The sequence below is a fragment of the Mesoplodon bidens genome, assembly GCF_964165515.1.
Source record: "Mesoplodon bidens genome assembly, chromosome: 1".
NCBI classification, from domain to species: Eukaryota; Metazoa; Chordata; class Mammalia; order Artiodactyla; family Ziphiidae; genus Mesoplodon; species Mesoplodon bidens.
Window position 1 is genome coordinate 93,147,249 of NC_138176.1, and position 27,481 is coordinate 93,174,729.

Consider the following 27,481-nt stretch of genomic DNA (forward strand, 5'->3'; position numbering starts at 1 on the left):
TTCCCAAATAAAAATTAAACTAAAAAAGATTTGGTGAATGTTATTCATGGAATATATGTAGTATATTATATTATATTATCATATTAAAATATGATTTTATTTACATAAAGTTCAAAAACGGGAAGTGAAATATATTGCTTAGGGGAACTTTCAAAGGTGGCTAACAAAAGAACAGTTAGGAAATGACCTTCACTAAAATCCATACAGCAGTACCTCTGGAGAAAAGGAAGAGAATGTGATTGGGCAGAAGCAAACAAGGAACTTTAAGGTATTGGCAGTGTTCTGTTAACCTAGATGGTGGTAAAAGGTGGTATTCACAGCTATTAATTTTTAAACTGTATACATATAGTTCACACTAAGGCAGAATTATTTTAAAAGACCTGGATGAAAGAATTTTGAGAGTTTTGGGTTGGTGTAGTCAAGGGAGGCATTATAGAGAAGGGTTAGGCTTAAACTTGGCCCTAGTAATGAATATTCTATATTATAATTAACAAAACACTTAATCTAGGACCCACTGTTTTGTTCAGTACTCTTGACCAAAAAAAAAAAAAAACACAAAAAAATATCTTCCTTTGGAACGCATTCTTCTTGACTTCAGTTTCTGTCTTGTTTTTCATTCAGTCATCCATTCTTTGTTCATTCATTACAGATATTGGAGTACCTGTGAGGTGTCAAGCTTAGTGATAGGCACTTGTGTACAGTGTTGAGGAAAATAAATAGCAAGTCCCTGATGTCGTGGAGTTTACAGGCCCAAGGTCCTTTATGTTTCCCCTGTTTGTTGAGCTCAGACTAGGAACCTCTTTTGTATGTTTGATTTAAGGTGTAGACTTGTCAGCCCTAAACAACTGGCTCATTTCTTGCCTTTTCCTGGGACTCTGCTTGATTTATTTTTCAGGTTTCTGTGGCAGAGAAAATTTTTTTCCCACTGCTAAAACAGTGGTTGTAAAATTTGCCCCCTTATAACTTTTACCAGAATTTCCATCCCTTGATGCACGCAAGAGCTTTTCCTTAGTTTTTAGGCACTATCTGGAAATGTACAAAATCAAAACAGAATAGGTAGTCCAGCTAGTGAAGGTAACCAGTTGGCTTGACTTGAAGGGGGAAAATGGAGAAAAGAGAGGTGAGGACAGAAAGTAGCCTCTGGTGCTGTAAGTAGGTGGACTGTCTCTTAAATAAATGTTAAAGCCTTGTGATTGTTGCGAAGAACAGTGATGATGAAAATGTTGTGTCTCAAAGAAAGTGGATTGAAGAGTGACTAAGAATTCAATACTAAAACAATGTATGTCAATAAATGAAAAATCAGTTTCTAAAGTATCTCCTTAAAAAATAGTGTTTAAGTTAGCTATTACAATGTAAATTATGTAGTTTATAAAATCTGGCCTATTCCTTCTTTGATGGAATTGCAGTGATGTGTAACACAGATGTACTTTTTAATATCCTGATAAAGATAATTTATGAAAAATACAGTTTGCAATTTTTAAATTATTGTTTCTTGAGTAAAGAAAAGTTGTTCAACACTGATAGGTCTAAGACCTAACTTATGTGTCTTCTCTAATGCACTGGAGTTAAATATTATTTGGGAATTGGTTCTAGAGTCCTTTTAAGTTGAAAACTGAGTATGGCCAAAATACTCTTAAAAGTCCTTTAAGCGACTTGTAAAATACATATGTGGTTTTAAACATAGCCCCACATCATAATATGCATATGTAAATTTATCATATATATAGTAATGTAGCAGGATCATATTTATAAAATGTTCGAGTGTTTCACTGTTTGAAGCACTTGAGCAAATTTATGAAGATTCTAACTTGGTGGCTCTTCCTGTTCTTGGTCATCTTTTTCTTAAGAGGCTGATTTTTAAAATAATTCAAATTTAGTCAAGTGTTTCTCAGCTTTTTTAAAACATGAAAGCCTTTAATTATAAAATTAGGTCCTTGAGGATATGGTGAAACTATACTTGTTTAGATACTTCACCTTTTAATCTCTCTTTTTTTTTTTTTTTTTGGCCGCACTGCATGGTTTGCAGGATTTCCCCGACCAGGGATCAAACCCAGGCCCCCGGCAGTGGAAGTGCGGAGTCCTAACCACTGGACTGCCAGGGAATTCCCTAGATACTTTACCTTTTAATGGTCAGGACATTATTAAAATGTATGCATCCTTTTGTTGGGTTTTTCTTTATGTGAATTAACATCTTAGGGCTTAATTACTTCACTGCATATGTTCATTGAATAGAATGGCAGTTGCATTAAAAAATAATAACTTAAAAAGTTACTGTAGGGCTTCCCTGGTGGCGCACTGGTTGAGAGTCCGCCTGCCGATGCAGGGGACACGGGTTTGTGCCCCGGTCCAGGAGGATCCCACGTGCCACGGGGCGGCTGGGCCCGTGAGCCATGGCCGCTGAGCCTGCGCGTCCGGAGCCTGTGCTCCGCAACGGGAGAGGCGACAACAACCGCAAAAAAAAAAAAAAAAAGTTACTGTAATTGCTGAACAAGTATAATCAAATTTCTTTAAGTTAAAAATGTTAGTACTATTGTGATGTACTGAAATTGAAGATTGGGTAGGTGGGATGCGAGCAGATTGTGAAGTGTCTTTAAATCTATGTAGGAATTTAGAATAAGGAGCAATTGCAGTTCTTACAAAGAAAAGTGGTATGATCAAAATATGGTTTAGTAAGGTTTAATATAACAGGCATTAGCTTAGGTCAGAGCAGTAAATAAGTTAAAACTTATTTATAATAATCCAGGGGTGAAATGAAATGCTGAACCAAAGGGATATGTATAATATGTATGTGAATTTTTTGAACCACCTGTGAGTTAATTATAGACACTATGCCACTTTATCCCTAAATATAAAGCCTGTATCTCTTAAAAACAAATACATTCTCCTACATAACAATAGTTGTCAAACATAGAAAGTTTAGTCTTGATAGAATGCTATATCTAATATATAGCCTATATTTAGATTTCTCTAATTGTCTTAATACTGTCCTTTATAACTTTTTATTTATTTTTTGATACGAACTCCAAGAATCACATATTGCATTTAGAATTACATAATTTTAATTTTCTATAATTTAGAATAATTCCTCAGCCTTTTTTTTTTTTTTTTTTTGCTTTTCATGCCATTGGCTTTTTTTCTTTCTTTCTTTTTTTTTTTTTTTGTCTTTTCCATTACGGTTTATTACAGGATACTGAATATAGTTCCCTGTGCTATACAATAAGATCTTGTTGTTTATCCATTTTATATGTAATTGTTTGCATCTGCTAGTCCCAAATGCCCAATCCAGTCCTCCCCTGTCCCCCCTTCCCCTTGGCAACCACAAGTCTGTTCTCTATGTCTGTGAGTCTGTTTCTGTTTTGTAGATAAGTTCATTTGTGTCATATTTTAGATTCCATATGTAAGTGATACCATGTGGTATTTGTCTTTCTGACTTAACTTCACTTAGTATGATAATCTCTAGGTCCATCCAAGTTGCTGCAAATGGCATTATTTCATTCTTTGTTATGGATGAGTAATATTTTATTTTGTATATATATATATATATATATATATATATATACACACACACACACATACTTACACACCACATCTTCTTATCCATTCATCTGTTGATGGACATGTAGGTTGTTTCTATGTCTTGGCTATTGTAAATAGTGCTACTATGAATATAGGGGTGCAGGCATTGACATTTTTGAAGAATCCAGGCCAATAGTTTTGGAAAATATCCCTCAGTTTAGGTTTGCCTGGTATTTCCATATGACTAGCTTTAGGTATTTTTGGCAGGAATATTACATAGGTTATGTGCCCTCTTTAGTATATCACCTCAGGAGACATAATGATGTCATTTGGTTTTCATGTTGTCACTTTCCTTCATAGGTCTTCTGCAAACAGATGAAGAAGGTATCTGCTTCCCTTTGTAATTAATAAGTGATCTCTGGAGTAATATTTTAAAGCTGTGTTCCCCAGCAGTCTTCACTTAGTGTTTTAGCTTCCATTGATGACTTTTGCCCGAATCAGTTTTACTATGGTGATAATAAGATGGTAATTTTTTATTTGCTACTCCCTCTATGTCAGTTAGCATTCTTCTGTAAAAGAGAACTTTCCATTCATTTTCTATTTTGTATTTTAACTTTCTCTTCTCTCTCTGTTTCTGTCTTTTTAATGTCAGTATGGACTCTTGAATGGAGACCATTCCAGTTATTCATTTTGATGTTCAAATGTTTCAAATTTGGTCAGGTTAGAACTTTCTCAAGATGGCTCTTGTATACCAATATTATGTCCCCATTGCTTAGCACTTTTCATACCTTATGACATGACAAAATGACATGCTTGCCTTTACTGGGGGGTGTCTTTTTTTTATTATGGTAAAATATGTATACAGAAAATTTACAGTTTTAACCATTTTTGAGTGTACAATTTCCGCCTGCTTTTTAAATGTGGTCTTCCCTGGAAAATAAAGTGGAAAATAAAGAAAATAGTGTCAGAGACATAGGAGATACAGTCCCAAGCTCAAACATACATTTGATTGGATTCTCAGAGGAGAGGAGTGAGAGGATAAGGCAGAAATATTATTTGAAGAAATTATGGCTCACATTTTACCAAACCAATGAAAGATATAGCAAGGGATAAATTCAAGAGGTCCTATGAACTCCGAAGAATATAAATATAAAGGAAACCACATCAAGGTTATAATTTAAAACTGCTGAAAATAAATAACAAAAGCCAGAGAAAAAAGACAGATTTCTTTAAAAGCATCAATAGTAAGACTTAGAGCTAACTTTTCAGCAGAAATAATGGAAGTTGGGAGACAATGGGATGGTATAATCACAGTACTGGAAGGGAACTAGTGTTCACAAATAAAGGTAAACAAATAGTTGAAGGGTACACAATATAGGTGAATTTTATGGTATGTAAATTATATCTCAGTGAAGCTGTTTAAAAATGAAGGTGAAATAACCAACAGACATATGAAAACTGAGAAAATGTATTTTCAGCAGATATGCTTTAAAGAAAGTACAAAGGAAATATTTTAGGCAAAGGAAAATGATTCCAGGAAGGTGAAGGTACAAAAAGGAATAAAGAGCAATGGAAATGGTAAATGCATGTGTAGATTTAAATAAATATTGACACTAACCACAACAAAGTTGGTATAACTCTATGGGTAAAGTAGATTTTTAAGGCAAAAAGAATTATTCAAGATTAAATGGGACATTTCATAATCATAAAAAGTTTAGTTGCACCAGAAAATATATTAGTTCTAACTTGTATGCACTTAATAGCAGCCTCAAAATATGTAAGACAAAAATTGATAGGTGTGCATAGACAAATTTATAATCATAGTGGGAGGTTTTAATATACCTTATCAAGAAAGATGCAAGCAAGCAGATGAAAAAATCAGTAAGGATGTGGGAAATGTGAACAACACAGTTAAAAAACTTGGCTTAATTGACAGAAATGAAATACTGCACCTGACATCTGCAGAATTCACATTCTTTTCAAGTGCACATTAACCCTTATACCATACACAGAAAAATCAATTCTAGATACATTGTAGTTTTAAATGTGAACGTCAAAATAATAAAACTCATAAAAGATTAAGATAATATTTCCATGATCTTTTAGTACAGAAAGATTTACTAAACAGGAAATAACACAATGAAGCAAATGATTGATAAAATCTACTACATTAAAAAGAACTTTTCAACAGAAGACACCATAAGAGAGTAAGGTAAGGTACAGAGTGGAAAAAAGACATTTACAACATTTTGTAAAGAACTCATACAAATCAATGAGAAAGACAACTGTATAGGAAAATGAGCAATAGAATTGAATAGTCATCAAAAATAATTATCCAAATAAAATATACTAAAGGTTTTCATCATTATTAATAATCAGAGAAATACAAATTAAAACCACAACGAGATAACACATATACCAGAGTGGCTACATATTTAAATTTTTCAAATTTTTGAAATAATTATAGATTTATAGGAAGCTGGAAAAATAGTGCAGAGAGGCCCAGTGTACACTTCACCCAGATAACCTTGAAAGGTTATCTTAGATAATTAAATCTAATTAAATCTGATAGCTTAGATAATTAAACCACAATATTAAAACCAGGAAATTGATGTTTATTATCACAAATGTGTGTGTATACTTCTGTATCATTTTATCACATGTAGATTCACATAACTACCATCAAAGTCAAGGCACTGAATTATTTTATCACCACAAAGATCTCCCTTGTGCTATTAAACTTACACCCATCTGCCTCCCCTCTGCTGTTCCTAATCCCTGGTAGCCATTAATCTGTTCTCTCTAATGTTGTCATTTTGAGAATGTTATATAAATGGAATCATACAGCATGTTACTGTTTGAGATTGACATTTTTTTTTAATCTTAATGCCCTTGAGGTCCATCCAAATTGTTGTTTATATCCATAGTTTGATCCTTTTTAAAAACACTAAATTTTTAAAAACTGACAATACCAAGTGTTGATGAGGATGTAGAACAATAGGAACTTTGATATACTGCTAATGGGAATGTAAATAGGTACAACTACTATGAAAACATATTTGCATTTTCTACTAAAGTTGAAGTGCACCACCTGATTCAGCAATTCCACTCCTAGTAAATACTCAATAAAAATGTATGTCATCATAAATCACAGGAATTTTTTTTGGATTCATCTCCTAAAGTAAGGGAAATAAAAACAAGAAAAATAAATGGGACCTAATTAAACTTAAAAGATTTTGCATGGCAAAGGAAACCATCGACAAAAGGAGATGACAACCTACTGAATGGAAGAAATTATTTGCAAATGGTATGACCAATACGGGGTTAATATCCAACATATATAAACAGCTCATACAATGGAACATCAAAAAAAGAAAAAGAAAGAAAAGAAACCTGATTAAAAAATGGGCCAAAGAACTGAATAAACACTTTTCCTAAGAGGACATGCAGGTGGTTAACAGGCACATGAAAAGATGCTCAGCATCACTAATCATCAGGGAAATGTAAATGAAAACCACAATGAAATATCACCTCACACCTGTCAGGATGGCTCCCATCTAAAAGAACACAATAACAAATGTTGGCAAGGGTTTGGAGAAAAGGGAACCCTCCTACACTGTTGGAGGGAATGTAAATTGGTGGAGCCACTGTGGTAAATAGTATGGAGGTTTCTCAAAAAACTAAAAGTAGAACTACCATGTGACCTGGAATTTCCAGCCCTGGATATATACCTGAAAAAAACAAAAAACACTAATTTAAAAAGACACTTGCACCCAATGTTCATAGCAGCATTATGTACAATTGCCAAAATATGACTGCAACCTAAGTGTGCATCAAAAGATGAATGGATAAAGAAGATGTGGTATACACACACACACACAACATGCATACACACACACACACAATGGAATACTACTCAGCCATAAAAAGAACAAAATTTTGCCATTTGCAGCAAAGTGGATGGACTTGGAGGGCATTATGCTAAGTGAATAAGTCAGAGAAAGACAAATACTGTATGATCTCATTTATATGTGGAATCTAAAAAATACAACAAAGTAGTGAATATAACAGAAAAGAAACAGACTCACAGATATAGAGAACAAACTAGTGGTTACCAGTAGGGAGAGGGAAGGAGGGAGGGGCAATACAGGGGTGGGGTAGTAAGAAGTACAAACTATTAGGTATAGGATAAGCTACGAGGATATATTGTACATATCCAGGGAATATAGCCAATATTTTATAGTAACTATAAATGGAGTATAAAATTTAAAAATTGTGCATTACTGTGACATATAATATTGTATATCAACTATACTTCAATTTACAAAAAGGTAAAAAAACATATGTTCACCAAATGAGTGTTCTGTAAAAACATATTTATAGCAACATTATTTATGACAGCTATAGTCTGGAAAGGACCTGATGCTTATCAACAGTAGAATGAATTTTTGTATTTATCTTTTTAAAAAAAATAAATTAATTTTTATTTTTATCTGCGTTGGGTCTTCGTTGCTGCACGTGGGCTTTCTCTAGTTGTGGTGAGCGGGGCCTGCTCTTCGTTGTGGTGTGCAGGCTTCTCATTGCGGTGGCTTCTCTTGTTGCAGAACACAGGCTCTAAGCATGCAGGCTTCAGTAGCTGTGGCACGTGGGCTCAGTAGTTGTGGCTCGTGGGCTCTAGAGTGCAGGCTCAGTAGTTGTGGTGCACAGGCTTAGTTGCTCCGTGGCATGTGGGATCTTCCCGGACTAGGGCTCAAACCTGTGTCCCCTGCATTGGCAGACAGATCGTTAACCACTGTGCCACAGGGGAAGTCCCTAGAATGGATTTTTAAAATTTTAAAAAGTACCGTAGAGCAGGGATGGACAAACTTTTTCTGTAAAGAGCTGTGTAGTAAATATTTTAGGCTTTGTATGTCATACATTGACTATGGCAACTACTCAACCCTGCAGTTGTAGCATTGGAGCAGCCGTGTGCAATATGTAAACAAATGGATGTGGTTGTGTTCCAATGAAACTATTTACAAAGACAAACTTTGGCCTTTAGGGGCTGTAGTTTGTTGACCTCTGCTGTAGAGCCACAACCTATAGATGAATCTCATAAAGATAATTTTGTGTTAAAGAAAACATACATTATGATTACTTTTTTATAAAATTCAAAAACAGGCAAAATGAATCTATAGAATTAAAGTATGAGTATTGGCTGTCTTTAGGAAGAAAGACAGGGCAGTGATAGGAAGGAGCATGAAGGGTACTTCTAGTGTGCTAGTTATATCAACTTTACCCGAATGGTGGTTCCACAGGTCTGTTCACTTTTGACTTATTGAGATATATACCTATGATTTATGCCCTTCTCTAGTGTGTGTGTATACATATATATGTAAACTGGGGTGTGTTATACCATAATTAGTTTTTTTTTCATAATTAGTTTTAAAAGTTAAAAACAAAACAGAAACGTATTATTTGTGTTCCCATCAGAATAGAACTGTGTTTATTCATTCATGGCATATGATAAACATACAATAAATGTTCATTGAAGTGGGAATTGGTAATAGCAAGCTCTGTAGCAAGATAAGGGACAATGAAGAGTAATGACTCAATTAGCTTGAAGAGGTTATTGAAGACTTGGGAAAGCAATTTTGGTATAGGGGAAGTAATCATTTAAGGCATTTTCATGAAAAGAAGATAGATCCTAGTTTAAAAGGCTAACTGTATCTAATAAATGGTGTGAGCTGTCAAGTAACATTCATGTTTGAAGACAGAAGGAAAAGATTGTTTGGATAGCTGTTAAGAGCAAGATGCCACAACTATTTTGTAATGGTGATGTTTAATTTGGCTCATCAGACAGATACTTTTGTCATGTCTTTTACCTCCTTACACTCTTTTTAGATGTTACTCTGTAAAGGATCATGGACCAATTAGCACTGAGGAGTAGTGTAGATGTGATACAGCGTTTACTGGGAAAACTTACCAGAAGTAATAGAATGCAAGTAGTCCCTCAAACTCTTTTTTTTTTTCTTTCCCCACAGCTTCAGCCAGGCTTCGATAGTCTTTGTGCATTATGACCCGATGACCTTCCAGTAGAGAATGGCCTCCACCTCTGTAATGTTTTACATATATGTAGGTCAGGGCAGGGAACATCTATGTGATTATGTAACAAAAATTAGAAAGGGACCCTAGGGGCAGGGATGGGCCCATTTAGCTTTTGAGCTAACAGCTTAGACCTACGCAGTATCCTTGCTACTAAGCTTATAAAAGGGGTTTGGAAATGAACCTTCAGAGCCATCTAGGATTATGTTTCATCACATGTTTCCCACTATTAGAAAAAGAGCAGAAACTTCTTGGACTAGTGTTAAAGGTCTATTAACTTTCTCCAGCTTCCTTACCAGACCATTGGTTCTAAACAAATCTTGTCATTTACTGAATTATCTTCTAATAAATGATTGCTTATTCGAAGCTTCTCATCTTTTTTTGTTTGTTTGTTTTGGTTTTTTGGTTTTTTTTTTTTTGCAGTACTCGGGCCTCTCACTGTCGCGGCCTCTCCCATTGTGGAGCACAGGCTCCGGATGCGCAGGCTCAGCGGCCATGGCTCACGGGCCCAGCCGCTCCGCGGCATGTGGGATCTTCCTGGACCGGGGCACGAACCCGCGTCCCCTGCATCAGCAGGCGGACTCTCAACCACTGCGCCACCAGGGAAGCCCCCAAGCTTCTCATCTTTGCTCATAGTACCTAATTTAGGATGCTTTTCCCTTTCTCTAAATTCTCATTCTAAGGAGCTGCTTTGTCCCATCTCTTCTGTGATGCCTCCCTTATGATCTCAATTCTTATACCAAATACTATCCACTTTTCATACACTGTCTAATATTATTTTTATGTGTGCATTTCTTTCTTTCCATCTAACTTGTAAATTCCTTAAGGGTAGGGAACATGAATTGGATTACTCTGTAACCTCTATAATACTCTAGTGGTCTTATGTGTAAATGCTCAACAAATAGTTAATGATAAGGATGTGTGTTCTTATAATGTATTTTAATTATAAAATAGTCATAATATTTTAGGATTCTTGATGCCTCTTTTAGACTCTGAATATTAATTATTATTAAGTATAATGCTAGATTCTTTATTAGAATATCTTCTCTATTCGGTTGCAATCAATTCCTGTTTTTAAAACTCATTTTTTGAGATTAGTATCAATTATTGTCTGTAGGTTACTCTATTAGCCAGTTTAGTAATTAGATTTCTCCATTCTACTTCAGCAAGAAGTTGAGAACTTTAAGAAGCTAAATCTCATTAGTAAAGAGCAGTTTGAAAACCTAACACCTGAACTTCCTTTTGAGCCAAACCAAGAAGTTCCTGTAGCACCTTCACAGTCCAGGCAAGGTATGTAAATCTGCTTTTGTGTAAGTGTCTGAATAATATTAAAGCAGTTCTAAATTGTTTTTAAAATTTGCCTCTTTTTTATTTGTGGAAAACATTTAGATATCTGGTAAAAGACTAGAAATTTAAAACTAAACTTTTATTTATCCTTTGGTGAACTTCAAAACATTTTAGAGACTTAAAAATACAGATTGTAAATTTGGTAAGACAGCCATGTAGTAAATTATCATAGTTGGAAGCCCACCTTACTCTTGGTGAATAGGCAGGTAATCGCAAAGGTGATCCAGGAATTATAACACCATTTCATGCTCAAACCCAAACGCTTACTTTAAAGTAGGCTGAATTGGTTGGTTTTTTTATGTGTCTCATTTGATTTTGAGATTGCTGGGAATGCTTCTCTTCGCAAAATAAGGAAAAATTTTCACTCACTTGCTGATTCCTTAAAATATAACACTAGCATCATTCTTTTGCTTTAAGGCCTTAGCTTTGTGTGAAAGTGTAAGTACATTTGGGAGATTCATAAAATTGAATCTGACATTTTCAGGCAAGTGTAACTGATTTTATTATAGTTTTTCCTGAAGGCAGGTTAAAAAAAATCTTTTAATTTGGAAAACTTCAGACATATACAGAAATAAAGCAAATTGTATAATGAAACCCCATGTACCCATTACCTACCCATTAGCTGCTTTATCATCTCATAGCCGATTTTATTTTATCTTGACTCCACTCATTCTCTTTACCTCCCACTTGGATTATTTTGAAACAAACTCCCAATCATATTATTCATATTTTTTCATTTCTAAATATTTCTGTATGTGTCTTTAATAAGACAAGGACTACCTATTTTAACACATAAATAAGCCAGTACCATTATCACATCTAAAATTAACAGTAATTCCTTAATATAAAATATCTAGTTGGTGTTCAAATTTTCTCATTCATCACTTAAAAAAAAAATCAGGATCCATATAAACTCCAAACATTGCAGTAGGTTGATACGTCTCTTTTAGTATATAGGTTCATACTGTTGTGTTTTTTTCCCCTTGAACTTTATTGTTGTAGAAACTAGATTGTTTGTCCTGTAGAATTTCTTACATTCTGGACTTTGCTGATTGCATCCCATGGTTTCATCCAACCATTTTCTGGTCCTGAATTTTCTTTAACTGTGATTTTGATACAGAGGCTTGAATAGATTGAGGCTCACATTTTTGCAAGAATATGTCATATGTTGTGTTGAATACTTATACCAGGAGGTACATAATGCTCGATTGTCTCTCTTTGGTGTCTCTCTTTGATAATCATCGCTTGAAGTTTTATTTCACAAGGGGCTTCAAAATAGTGATAATTCTATTTTCATAATTCCTTCTTAATTTAGTAGATTACTTCCATAAAGAGCATTTCCCTTAATTGACTATTTGTTTTTCCTGAGATAGAGTTCTTATAGGAAAGGGAATAAATGCTTAATTCTTTCACTTTGTTTACTAGTTTTCAAAGTAATGAAATGGTTCTCTACCTCTTTCTTTGCTGACCAATGAGGAGGTTTTTTGGGTTTTTTGTTTTATTTTAAAAGTATCGCTATGATCAAAACTATTAGAGCTCATCAAAAAATTTGGTAAAGTTGCAGGATATGAAATTAATATACAGAAATCGGTTGCATTTCCATACAATAGCAATGAACTACCAGAAAGAGAAATTAAGGAAACAATCCCAATTACAACCCCATCAAAAAGAATAAAATACCTAGGAATAAACCTACCTAAGGAGGTGAAAGACCTGTACTTGGAAAACTGTAATTCACTGATGAAAGAAATTGAAGACAACACCAACAGATGGAGATATATACCATTTTCTTGGATTGGAAGAATTAATATTGTTAAAATGACCATACTACCCAAGGCAATCAACAGATTCAGTGCAATGCCTATCAGAATATTAATGGCATTTGTCACAGAACTAGAACAAATAATTTTAAAATTTGCATGGAAACACAAAAGACCCGGAATAGCCAAAGCAATCTTGAGAAAGAAAAACAGCTGGAGGAGTCAGGACCCCAGACTTAAGATGATACTACAAAGCTACAGTAATCAAAGCAGTATGGTACTGGCACAAAAGCATACATACAGATCAATAGAACAGGATAGAAAGCCCAGAAATAAACCCACGCACCTCTGGTCAATTAGTCTACAACAAAGGAGGCAAGAATGTACAGTGGAGAAAAGACAGTCTCTTCAATAAGTGGTGCTTGGAAAGCTGGACAGCTACATGTACAATAATGAAATTAGAACATTCTCTACATCATATACAAAATAAACTCAAAATGGATTAAAGATCTAAATGTAAGACCAGAAGCCATAAAACTCCTAGAGGAAGGCTTGGGCAGAACACTCTGTGACATAAATCACAGGAATTTTTTTTGCATCTTTCTCCTAAAGCAAAGGAAATAAAAGCAAAAATAAACAAATGGGACCTAATTAAATGTAAAAGATTTTGCATGACAAAGGAAACCATCGACAAAAGGAAATGACAACCTACTGAGTGGGAGAAATTGTTTGCAAATGATATGACCAATAAAGGGTTAATATCCAACATATATAACAGCTCATACAATGGAACATCAAAAAAACAAACAACCTGATTAAAAAAAGGACTGAAAAACTGAATAGACATTTTTCCTAAGAGGACATGCAGGTGGCCAACAGGCACATGAAAAGATGCTCAGCATTGCTAATCATCAAGGAAATGTAAATCAAAACCACAATGAAATATCACCTCACACCTCTCAGGATGGCTGTCATCCAAAAGAGCACAAATAACAAATGTTGGCAAGGGTGTGGAGAAAGGGGACGCTCCTACATTGTCAGTGGGAATGTAAATTGGTGGAGCCACTGTGGAAAACAGTATGGAGGTTTCTCAAAAAACTAAAAGTAGAACCACTATATGACCTGGCAATTCCAGTCCGGGTATATATCTAAAAAAACAAAAACACTAATTTAAAATAAAGACACACGTACCCCAATGTTCATAGCAGCATTATTTACAATTGCCGAAGTATGGAAACAACCTAAGTATGTATCAACAGATGAATGGATAAAGAAGATGTGGTATATAGAGATATACAATGAAATACTACTCAGCCATAAAAAGGAAAAAAAATTTGCCATTTGCAGCAACATGGATGGACTTGAAGGACATTATACTAAGTGAAATAAATCAGACAGAGAAAGACAGATACCCTATGATCTCACTTATATGTGGAATCTAAAAAATACAAACTAGTGAATATAGCAGGAAAGAAACAGACTCACAGATATAGAGAACAAACTAGTGGTTAACAGTGGGGAGAGGGAAGGGGGGAGAAGGATTATGAGGTTAGGGGATTAAGAGGTACAAACTATTATGTGTAAAATAAGCTACAAGGGTATATTGTACAACATGGGGAATATAGCCAATATTTTATAATAACTATAAATGGAGTATAACATTTAAAAATTGTGAATCACTATATTGTACACCTACAACTTATATACTGTTGTACATCAACTATACTTCAACTGAAAAAAGAGAAAATTATCACTCTGATCTCATAAATACATGAGATGGGTTTTACTCTACTGTCTTATTGATACTTGGGCCAATTATCAGTTTACTGACTTTTAGCTCCAAATCCACCTTTCATTGCTTTGTTCTGTGATAATGGAGTTGGACTCTTTTTTTTAAATATTATTTTTTCATTTGTTTATATTTATTTATTATTTTTGGCTGCATTGGGTCTTAGTCGCGGCACACAGGATCTTTTTTTTTTTTTTTTTTGTGGTACGCGGGCCTCTCACTGTTGTGGCCTCTTCCATTGCGGAACACAGGCTCCGGATGCACAGGCTCAGCGGCCATGGCTCACAGGCCCCGCCGCTCCACGGCATGTGGGATCCTCCTGGACCGGGGCACGAACCCGTGTCCCCTGCATTGGTAGGCGGACTCTCAACCACTGCACCACCAGGGAAGCCCCCACACAGGATCTTTTGTTGCGGCACATGGGCTCTCCGTTGCAGTGTGCAGGCTTCTCTCTAGTTGTGGCATGTGGGTTTTCTCTCTGTAGCTGTGGTGCACAGGCTCCAGAGTGCATGGGCTCTGTAGTTGTGGTGCACAGGCTTCTCTCTAGTTGTAGCATGTGGGTTTTGTCTCTCTAGTTGTGGCACACAGGCTCCAGAGTACATGGGCTCTGTAATTGTGGTGCACAGGCTCCAGAGCTCATGGGCTCTCTAGCTGAGGTGAGAAGGCTCAGTGGTTGTGGCGTGTGGGCTTAGTTGCTCTGTGGCATGTGGGATCTTCCCAGACCAGGGATTGAAGATGCAGTTCCAGTTCCCTGCATTGGAAAGCGGATCCTTTACCGCTGGACCACCAGGGAAGTCCCTGGAGTTGGGCTCTTAACTGTCTTGTTTGCCAGGTGGTTAAGCTTTGTCAGTACTCTAGTTGCTACTGAGTTGGTCATTGTTTCTAGGCCTTTTCTATTGAAAGAGCTTGGAAATTTTTTTTAAGGAAAATTACATTACAAATTTATATTGATATTTTTTGTTCAAATTTAGGATTACAGATTTTAATTTTAATTTGTTAGATTTTATATTTGTACCACGTTTTACTTATGTGAAAAAAATATCATTCCTAAGCACAGTAACAGAATTGTTTATCCTATGATATAGTAGCTTCAGAATAACAATAATATTAAATAATATTACTATAAATACTAAAAGAAGCTTACTTTTTAAAAAATTCTTTAAATTTTTAAGCTTTGAACTTTTAAAAACTTTATACTTTTAAACTTTTTTTAAAAAAACATCCTTAGGGTATTCCACTAAGGATGTTTAGTCTAATTACAAGATTTTTTGTGTTGTTTAATTTGAGTAAATTAAAATTGATGATTTATCCTCCTCACCACATCATAGAATTAAAGTCCCAAGAGATGTATTTTATTTAATTAATTAATTTACTTAAATTCCCGGGATCTACTTTTAACTTTTTAATAAATTATGCCATACAGTACAGTTTTAAAATTCAGTGACTCAAAGTGATTTAAAGTTATTATTGAAGTCAGAGTTAGTGTGTGTAGTTTTTTCATGATAAAAGAAGTGACCACATTTTAAATAAACAAAGATTTCATGTTAGCATCTTTGTTTAGTTTGGCACCTTGGACTATACCCTATGAGAACTATTAAAGAGATATGCAGAGTCTTGGAATAAACTACAGATTACACTCTGGTCCCCTGATAATCTCAATAATTTTTATTTTTAACTGGGCAGATATACTGCTCTGTGCAAAGGGAAAGAAGATAGCATCCCATTTTCAAAAGGAAAGAAGCATGGAGGATATGGTTCACAGCTACAAAAATACATATGATTCATTTGAAAATGGAGCCTTCTTAAAGACAGTGATCTAGTCAACCATCAGCACCTTCCATTGCCAATAAGTAAATATTCTCCCATATACACAGTTTGGATTGCATCATATCTACCACTCTTCATTTTACTCATTTTACTTAATATCATCCCATGGGCACGTTCCCAAGTTGTTAAGTCCCAAAGAGATAAATTTTACAATGCATAGAAGTAACAAAGAATTAGAGGGAAGAGGGACTTCCCTGCTGGTGCAGTGGTTAAGAATCTACCTGCCAATGCAGGGGACATGGGTTCAATCCCTGGTCTGGAAAGATCCCACATGCTGTGGAGCAACTAAGCCCGTGCACCAAAACTACTGAGCCTGTGCTGTAGAGCCCGTGAGCCACAACTACTAAAGCCTGTGCACTTAGAGCCCGTGCTCCTCAACAAGAGAAACCACTGCAACGAGAAGCCTGCACACCGCAACGAAGAGTATCCCCCACTCGCCGCAACTAGAGAAAGCCCTCGTGCAACAACGAAGACCCAATGCAGCCAAAAATAAATAAATAAATAAATATTTTAAAAAATTAGAGGGAAGGGGTGAGGGGAGATACAAACTACTATGTATAAAATACATAAGCAACAGGGATATATTGCATAGTACATGGGAATATAGCCATTGTTTTGTAATAACTTTAATGGAGTATAATCCATAAAAATATTGAATTATGTTGTATGCCTGAAATGAATATAATATTGTAAATCAACTATACTTCTATTTTTAAAAGTCAATATGAAAAAGATTAACATCAGTAGAAAAAGTAGTTGACAAAACATAAACTGGAGCTTCACATAGAGGAAAACTGTATGGCTGGTAAATATGAAAAGATATTATACTCTACTTTGCTGTGATTTGCCAGTTAAAACCATGGTGACATAACATATTATAACCCAGCAGTTTCACTTCAACAGATACTGTTGCAAATGTTTACCAAAAAGAACATTTATAGCAACGTTGTTCATAATATTAAAAAAAAAAAAACTAAAAAAATACCCATTTATAGTAGAATATAATATGTGGCATATTCATAGAAAGGAAAAATATGCAGCAGTGGAAAATGAAAGAACTAAAGCTACATGTGACAAAATGGGTTAATCTTAAAAGTAGAGGATGTATCAATTTAATGCCATCATATAAAATTCATGGATACATGCATAGCCTGTAGAAACCATGAAGAACAAGGGGAAGTATAATAAAATTATAATAAAATAAAAATTAATATAGTGTTTAATTCCTGAGAAAAGGGAGGAATCCCATTTGGAAAGTCTACAAATGGGTTTGCCTGAATCTGTAATTTATGTATTAGCCTAGTTGGTGGGTTTGTGAGTACCAACTCTGTTTCTTTTAAATATTGCCTTCCTGGGTTATAAGTGATTAAGCTCTTTAAGTAAAGTCTCAGATATTTACCAAAAGATTTTTTTTAAATACAGTGTTTTTAGAAAGCTTAAATTTTTTCCATACTTAATTTCTTATTCTAATTTTCATTTCTAAATCAACTGTATTTTTAAATCTATATATACATTTATTAATCTTCATGTGTTATAATCTCCAATTTTTAAAAATATGAACAGAAAGAATAAGCAAAAATTAAGAATAGAAATCAATGTATTGCTATGATAAGAAATGTTGAATAGATTAACTTTCAGTTATAAAGACAATTATGGATTAGATTTAAAGAATATTCAGCTCTGTGCTCTTGGTATGTTATAAGTATACAGAAAGATGGAAGGGCCAAAGGATGCAAAATGCTATAAAACAACGATGGTAATAAAAAGAACTGCTATTGCTATTACAAAATAGAATTTAAGGCAAAAAAGGTGTTTGTTTTCACTGTCTTTAATATCTATCTTCCTGTTTATCCCCTATACCCGATTCAAACAAGCTTTTGCCCCTCACACCCCACATCAGCTTTTGATAGTGCCTCTAGAGATCTCTGTGTTTAAGAGGGGTCATATCAATCATCATCTTCCCCAACAGCATTGGATCAATCATTCTCTGTCTTGAAACACATTCTTCCTATACACTATTTACTGAGTTCTCATTCTACTTCAGGGGGTCTTATTTGCTGGTTCTTCCCCATTTCCCCAAGCTTTGGATGCTTTAGCACCTAGTCTTCAAGTCTCTTCTCTTTCTGATCCTCAATAACTCCTCAGGTCATAGTATTTAGTTTCATGGTTTTAAATAGAATCCTTATACCAATGAGTGTCAAATTTATGTGTACAGACTCCATCCTATATTCCATATAAATAACCAACTGTGTAGTCAACAGTTTCACTTGGATATTTTATAAACATGTCAAACTTTGTATGTTCAAAATCCAAAGTCTGAATTACCATGCCTTTCCAAGGACTTCTCCTTCCAGACTTCTACATTTCTATAAATGTTAACTGCATTTTTCTAGTTGTATAGGTAAAAAAAAATCTTGATGTTATCTTTGATCCCTTTCTTTTTCAACTTCTATTTCTTATTCCTTCTTATTCCTTTATATCAATTACCCTTTAAAATATATTCAGAACCTAACTACTTCTCACCTTCTCTACTTCTATCACACTGGCAAAAGCCATCATCATTTTACCACTGGTTAATTATAATAACTCCTAATCTCTTTCCTTTCACTCCACCTTAGAAGGATCCAGAGTTATCTTCTTTCTTATTTTCTTTAAAAAAATATAAAGTATAATTTATATTCAGTAAATTTCACACTTTTTGGATGTACAGTTTTGGGGATTTTGACAGATGCACTCATGTAACTACCACCTACTCAAATTATAGCACAGTTCCATTACTCCCCACAAATTCTCCCATGCTTGTTTGTAGTCAACCCCATGCCTAGCCTTTGGCAGCCTGTTTTCTATTTTCTACTCCTATAGTTTTGCCTTTACCAGAACATCATATGAATGGGATTGTGTAGAGTGTAGCCCTTTGAGTCTGACTTCTTTCACTTAGTGTAATGCATTTGAGATTCATCCATATTTTTGTGTGTTATTTGTTCCTTTTTACTGGTAAGTAATATTCTGTTACATGGATGTAAGCATTAGTTGAAGAACGTGTGGGTTTTTTTTAGTTTTGGTGATTATGAATAAAGATGCTATAAATATTTGCTTATAGGTTTTGATGAGACTGTAAGTCTTCATTTCACTTGGGTAAATACTTAGTGGGATTGCTGGGTCGTGTGGTAAGTGTATGTTTAACTTTATAAGAAACTTTCTAATGGTTTTCCAAAGTGGCTGTGTCATTTTGCATTCCCACCAGCAATGTATGAGGGTTCCAGTAGCTCCACGTCATCACGAGCACTTGGTATCGTAAGTTTAAAAAAATTTTTGCCATTCTAATATGTATGTATTAGTATCTCATTGTGACTAAACATGCTGAGCATCTTTTCATGTGGTTATTTGCCATCAGTATATCTTTGGTGAAGTGACTGCTCAAATATTTTGACTTTTTTTTGAGTTTTCTTACTGACCTTTGAGAGCTATTTATTCTGGTTCAAGTCTTTATTACATATGTAATTTGCACATATCTTCTCCCAATCTAGAGATTATCTTTTCATTTTCTTAAGAGGGCCTTTTGGGAGTTCCCTGGTGGTCTAGTAATTAGGATGCAGTGCTTTCACTGCCATTGCCTGGGTTCAGTCCCTGGTTGGGTAACTGATATCCTGCAAGCCACGTGGCACGGCCAAAAAAAAAAAGAGTGCCTTTGAAGAGTAGAACTTTTTTTTTCCATGCTGCACAGCTTGTGGGATACTGATGTGAACTTCTTATTTTTAATGATGTGCAATTTAAAAATTTTTTTGTGGATTATGCTTTTGGTGTCTGGTGTCTAGGTAAGAAATCTCTGCTTAATCCAAAATCCAAAGATTTTCTTTTTCTTTTCTTTTCTTTTTTTTTTTTTTTGAGCAGAGAAAGTTTTATTGCAGGGCCATGCAAGGAGAACAGTGGCTTGTGCTCAAAAGCCCAAACTTCCTTATGGTTTTCAGGGAAAAGTTTTTGTAGGCAGAATTTGGGGTGAGGGCTGCTGGGTTTGTGACTTTCTTCTGACTGGTTGGTGGTGAGGTAACAGGGCAGTGTTCTAGGACTCTTGTGCTGAGCCTGAAATTACCGTCTTCCACCTGGGTGGGACCTTACTTCCTGTAGAAGAACTCAACAATATATTGTTTTGTTTTTTAAAGTGTGCTTACATTGAAATACACATTTTATTTAGTTAGTTAGTTTTTATTTTTGGCTGTGCTGGGTCTTCGTTGCTGCATGTGGGCTTTCTCTAGTTGTGGCTAGTGGGGGCTACTCTTCTTTGTGGTGTGCAGGCTTCTCATTGTGGTGGCTTCTCCTGTTGTGGATCACGGGTTCTAGGCACGTGGGCTCAGTAGTTGTGGCTCGCGGGCTCTAGAGTGCAGGCTCAGTTGTTGTGGCTCAGGGCTTAGTTGCTCCGCGGAACATGGGATCTTCCCGGACCAGGGCTTGGACCCATGTCCCCTGCATTTGCAGGTGGATTCTTAACCACTGAACCACCAGGAAAGTCCCAATATATTGTTATGTATATTCTTTAAGGGGAAACCAGGACCTTGCCCCATTCTGCACTATTTTTTCTTGATGCTCCTCCTTTGTTTCTGCATTCCCTCACTTCCTTGATTAGCAGCTGTTTGAATATGCCCTTTGGAACTCTGGGAGGGTCTAGGAGGCTGAATGAAGCCTATTTCCTATATACAAGAAATGGGGGACACAAAGAATTTGTACCTGGGAGGGCCCCATAGGGTCCTGCCCAATTTCAATCCCCCCTTTTGTTTGCTACTCTTCAATCTTGAGAAAGCCTGTTGGACAAGAAAGGGAATAACATTTTGGACAGAGAGCTTAATCATAAACTTGGCAGAGGAACTTGGTTTTAGGGGACTCGGTTTCAATCCCCACTCCTGTTTCAACCTTCCTCAAATCTTTCAGGGAATGAGGTGATGACCACTCTAGCTACTTCCTCCTGAAATGGGGTGTAGTCCTGCCTTGATTTGGGGAATGGACACCGAGTTGGAAATATTCCCCTGTTCCAAGTCCTGGATCTGAGTCTTGTCTGATTAAGATCTCAATCCCTTGGTCTTCCATTTTGGTGCAACAGACCCAATTAGAAGTAGGATGAGTGACAGCCCAAACTTTAATAGACAAAATAGATCTCATTCCCTGAGGAATTCAGGAGAATAAGCCTGAAAACCAGTCTGGACCTGACATTTAGGGGGAGACTTGTAGCCAGGTAGCCAGTTGTCTAATTTTATTTATTTGTTTGCCTGTTTGTTTATTTATTTATTTATCAGATCTGTTGGGTCTTAGTTGCGGCACATGGGATCTTTCATTGCAGTACGCGGGCTTCTTGTTACGGTGCGCAGGCTTTCTCTCTTGTTATGGAGCGTGGGCTACAGAGTGCACACGCTCATTATTTCCAGTGCTCTAGCTCTCTAGTTGTGGTGTGCAGGATCCAGAGTGCATGGGCTCTGTAGTTGCAGCACGTGGGCTCTCTAGTTGTGGTATGTGGACTCAGTAATTGCGGCACATAGGCTTAGTTGTCCTGCAGCATGTGCGATCTTAGCTGCCCAACCAGGGATCAAACCTGGGTCCCCTGCATTGCAAAACAGATTCTTAACCACTGGACCACCAGGGAAGTCCCCTGGTTGTCTAATATTATATAAGTAGGTTTTAACTTCTTATGTGGTATTTACGTATATGTAACAGAGCTATTGGCCACAAAGATTTTCTGTTAGAGGCTTTATATTTTTAGCTTTTACAGAATTCAGGTCTCTATTCAATTTTGAGTTAATTGTTGTTTTTTTTCTTTTTGGTATATGATATAAGTATGATATAAGTATGGATATGGATATCCAGTGATTTCAGCACCATTTGTTGGAGAGTTTATTCTTTCTCCATTGAACTGCCTTTTGATCTTTGACAAAAACAAATTAACTATATGTGTTGTATAGATTTTGGACTCTATATTCTGTTCATCTTGTCTCTATGTTTATCCCTTTGCCACTAGCACAACTTGATAACTATAATCTTAAAATCAGTATATGTCCTCCACCTTTTTTCTTTTTTTAAAAAAAAGTCTTGTCTATTCTAGTTTATTTGCCTTTTCATAAAATTATAAAAATAGCTTATTGGTGTCTATAAAAACTCCAACTGGTATTTTGATTGGAACTGCATTGAATCTTCAGATTAGTTTAGGAAAAATTAACATCTTAATGGAACAGAATCTTCCAATCCATGAATATTGCATACTTCTCCAGTTAAGTATTTTTTTGTTCTTCAGTGTTTTATAGTTTTTGGTGTATTTTGTACACATTTTGTTGGCTATGTCCCTAAGTATATTGTGATTTTGGTGCTGCTGTAAATGGTGCTTTCAAATTTTTATGATCCATTGTTTATTGCTAGTATGTAGAAATAGGATTGAATTTTTTATATGATCCTTTGTGATGTTAATTTTATGTGTCAACTTAACTGGATCAGAGGATGTCTAGATGTCTGGTTAAACAGTACTTCTGGGTTTCTCTGTGAGGCTATTTCTGCATGAGATTAGTATCTGAATTGGTCAGCGTGGTAAAGTAGTTTGCCATCCCCAGTGTGGGTGGACATCATCCAATCCATTGAGGCCTGAATAAAACAAAAAAAGTGGAGGAAGGAGGAATTTGCTCCTTTTTTGCTGTCTCATTGTTTGAGCTGAGACATCTCATCTCATCTCTGACTGGTATTTATATCATCGACTCCCCTAGGTCTCAGGCCTTTGGACTGAGGCTGAACTATATCACTAGCTTTCCTAAGTCTCCAGCTTATAGATGGCAGATTGTGGGACTTCTCATCCTCCATAACCTTGTAAGCCAATTCCTCATATTAAATCTCCTTTTCTATCCTATTGGTTCTTTTACTGTGAAGAATCCTAATACAACTTTGTATGCTGTGATATTGATAAACTTACTAGTAGTAGGCCTAGTAGCTTTTTCTACAGATTCTTTGATACATTCTATATTGATGTATTTCTACACAGATAATCATGTTGTCTATGAATAGATGCAGTTCTATTTCCTATTTAACTATGCTTTCATTTATTTTCTTCCCTTATTGCCTCAGTTGGCACCTCCAACATGATGGTGAATAGAAGTTATAAGACATCCTTGCATTGTTTCTGATTTTAGGAGGAAAGCATTCAGTCTTTCACCATTAGGTATGATATTAGTTGTAGGTTTTCCATAGATGCCCTTTATTAGGTTGAGGAAGTTCCCATTTATTTCTAGTGTGCTGAGAGATTTTAATCATGAATGGCTGCTGATTTTTTGTTTTGCCTTTTTTCTGGGTCTTTTGAAATGATTATATGGTTTGTCTTAATTGGTTTATTTATGTTGTAAATTACATTGATTTGTCTTCAAATGTTGAGCTAGTCTAAGAGTCTAACCTCATTTGACTGTGACATATTATCTTTTTTATACATTACTAGATTCAGTATGCTTTTTTTTTTTAGAGGAATGAGGAATATCAGTTTTTATTTTCTTGGATTATCTTTGTCTGGTTTTAGTATCAGGGAATGCTGCCCTCATAAATGAGTTGGTAAGCATTCCTTCCTCTTCTATATTTTGGAATAGTTTGTATACAATTGTTATTACTAATTCCTTATAGGAGTGGTAGAATTTGCCAATGAAGTCATCTGGGCCTGGAATTGTTAGAATGTTTTTAACAACAAATTAATTTTTTAAAGAGATATAGGACTATTTAGGTAATCTAGGCTTTCTTGAGTGAGCTTTTATAGTTTGTTTATAAAGAAGTTGTCCATTTCATGGGTGTTTTTGGTAATATTCCCTTTTTATTCTTTTAATATTTATGGAGTCTATAGAGATACAGGCATAACTCAGAGATGTGGATTTGGTTTCAGACCACCGTAATAAAGTAAATATCACAATAAAGCAAGTCCTATGAATTTTTTGGTTTCCCAGTCTGTATACAGTATGTTTACACTATGCTGTAGTCTACTGAGTGTGCAATAGCATTATGGCCCAAAGAAAAATGTATATACTTTAAAAGTACTTTATTGCTAAAAAATGCTAAGCATCATCTGAGCCTTCAGCAAGTTGTAATCCTTTTGCTGGTGGAGGGCCTTGCCTCAGTGTTGATGGCTGCTGACTGATCAGGGTTGTGGTGGCTGAAGGTTGGGGTGGCTGTGGCCATTTCTTAAAATAAAGAACAGTGAAGTTCACCAAACTGATTGACTCTTCCTTTCACAAACAGGTTCTCTGTAGCATTCAATGCTGTTTGATAGCATTTTAGTCACAGTAGATCTTCTTTCAAAATTGGAGTCAGTCCTCTCAAACCCTACCACTGCTTTATCAACTTAAGTTTATGTAGTATTCGAAATCCTTTGTTGTCATTTCAAAAGTCTTCACAGTGTCTTCACCAGGAGTAAGTAGATCCCTTCTTAAGAAACCACTTTCTTTGCTCATCCATAGGAAGGAACTCCTCATCCATTTAAGTTTTCTCATGAGATCACAGCAATTCAGTCACATCTTCAGGCTCTACTTCTAATTCTAGTTCTCTTGCTCTTCCCACAATATCTGCAGTTACTTTCTTCACTGAAGTCTTGAACCCCTCAGTGTCATCCATGAATGCTGGGATCAACGTCTTTCAAACTCCTATTAATGTTGATATTTTGACCTCTTCCCACGAGTCACAAGTGTTCTTAATGGCATCTAGAATGACGAATCCTTTCCAGAAGGCTTTCAAGTACTTTGCACAGATCCATCAGGGGAATCACCATCTATGGCTGCTATAAGCCTTATGAAATGTATTTCCTGAATAATAAGACTTGAAAGTGGAAATTACTCCTTGTTCCTCGGGCTGCAGAATGGATTTTGTGTTAGTGGGCATGAAAATGTTAACCTCATCATACATCTCCATCAGAGCTCTTGGGTGACCAGTTTCATTGTCAGTGAGCAATAATATTTTGAAAGGAATCTTTTTTTCTAAGCAATAGATCTCAACAATGAGCTTAAACCCCCTGTAAACCATATTGTAAACAGATTTGCTGTCATCCAGACTTTGTTGTTCTATTTATAGACCACAGGTAGAGTAAATTTAGTACCGTTCTTAAGGGCCCAAGGATTTTCCAGAACGGTAAATGAGCACTGACTTCAACTTAAAGTCACCAGCTGCATGAGTCCCTAACAACAGAGTCAGCCTGTCCTTTGAAGCTTTGAAGCCCGGCATTAATTTCTCTCTAGCTATGAAAGTCCTAGATAGGTATCTTCTTTCAACAGAAGAATGTTTCATTTACTTTGAAAATGTGCTGTTCCTGCATTATCTTAGCTAGATTGCCTGGATAACTTGCTGCAACTTCTGCATCAGCACTTGCTGCTTCACCTTGCATGTTTATGTTAATGAGATATGGCTTTTTTCTTTAAACCACATGAACCAACCTCTGCTAGCTTCAGACTTTTCTTCTGCAACTTCCTCACCTCTTTCAGCCTTCATAGAATTGAGGAGAGTTAGGGCCTTGCTCTGGATTAGCTTTTGGCTTAAGGAATGTTGTGGCTGCTTTGATCTATCCAGACTTTCTCCATATTAGCCATAAGGCTGTTTCACTTTCTTATCATTTGATTAAAGTGGAGTAGCACTTTTAATTTCCTTCAAGAAATTTCCCTTTGCATTCACAACTTGACTAACTGTTTGGCATGAGAGGCCTAGCTTTTGGCTTATCTCCGCTTTCAACATGCCTTGCTCACCAAGCTTAATCATTTCTAGCTTTTGATTTAAAGTGAGAGACGTGTGACTCTTCCTTTCACTTGAACACTTAGAAGCCTTTGTGGATTATTAATTGGCCTAATTTCAATATTTTTGTGTCTCTGGGAATAGGGAGCCCCAGGGAGAGGGAAAGAGATGAGGGAACAGTTGGTTGATGGAGCAGTCAGAATATACACATTATCAATTGTTTACTGTCTTATATGGGTTTTGTTCATGGTACCCCCCAAATAATTACAATAGTAGCATCAAAGATAACTGGTCACAGATTACTGTTACAAATATAATAATGGAGAAGTTTGAAATATTGTGATAATTACCAAAATGTGACACATTACCAAAATGTGACACAGAGACATGAATGAGCAAATGCTGTTGGAAAATGGCACCAACAGATTTGCTGGATGTAAAGTTGCCATATGTAGGGAATTCACTGGCAATCTAGTGGTTAGGATTTCCACGCTTCCACTGCAGGGGGCACAGTTTTGATCCCTGGTCAGGGAACTAAGATCCCACATGCCACGTGGCCAAAAAACAACAACAACAACAAAACACCTTTCTCTTTGTAAAAACAAAAACAAAAACACAATGTCTTCGAATTGCAGTAAAGCAAAGCACAATAAACCAAGGTATCTCAGTAACTCTTCTTTCACTCCTGATATTTGTAATTTGTGCTACCTTTCTTTTTTTTTCCTGATCAATCTGGCTGGAGCCATATCAGTTGATCGATTTGGTAAATTTTCTCTTTTTAAAATTTTATTTATTTATTTTTATCTTTGGCTATATTGGATCTTCGTTGCTGCACGCAGGCTTGCTCCAGTTGCGGCGAGCAGGGGCTACTCTTCGTTGCGGTGCATGGGCTTCTCTTTACAGTGGCTTCTGTGCATGGGGTCTAGGCACGCGGGCTTCATAGTTGTGGCTCACGGGCTCTAGAGCGTAGGCTCAGTAGTTGTGGTGCATGGCCTTAGTTGCTCTGTGGCATGTGGGATAGTCCCAGACCAGGGCTCAAACCCGTCCCAGACCAGTTGCTCCGCGGCATGTGGGATAGTCCCAGACCAGGGCTCGAACCCCTGCATTGGCAGGCAGATTCTTAACCACTGAGCCACCACGGAAGTTCCCTGATACATTTTCTAAAGAAGATTTGTTTTCATTGATCTACCTTATTATTTCTCCCAGTCGTATTATTTTCTGCTCTAATTTTTATTTTTCCTTTTTTGTTCTCCTGGTTTGGGTTTATTTTGCTCCTCCTTTCCTGGTTTCATAAGGTAGAACTTAGATAATTTATTTGAGAACTTTCTTCTTTTCTATTATAAGAATTTATTGCTACAAATTTCCTTTTAAGCACTATTTTATGTGCATCTCACAAATTTCAGTGTATTGTTTTTTTCATTTTTATTCAATTCTAAATATTTTC

General features: G+C 35.9%; 1 protein-coding gene across 1 annotated transcript in view; it reads left to right on the plus strand.

Annotated features, from left to right (window-relative positions):
* The window catches only part of LARP1B (La ribonucleoprotein 1B), a 147,476-nt gene that overhangs the window by 71,794 nt on the left and 48,201 nt on the right, over window positions 1-27,481 (plus strand). The window contains 1 exon segment of the mRNA XM_081232330.1: window positions 10,767-10,890. Coding sequence (XP_081088456.1) covers window positions 10,767-10,890 — 124 coding nt within the window.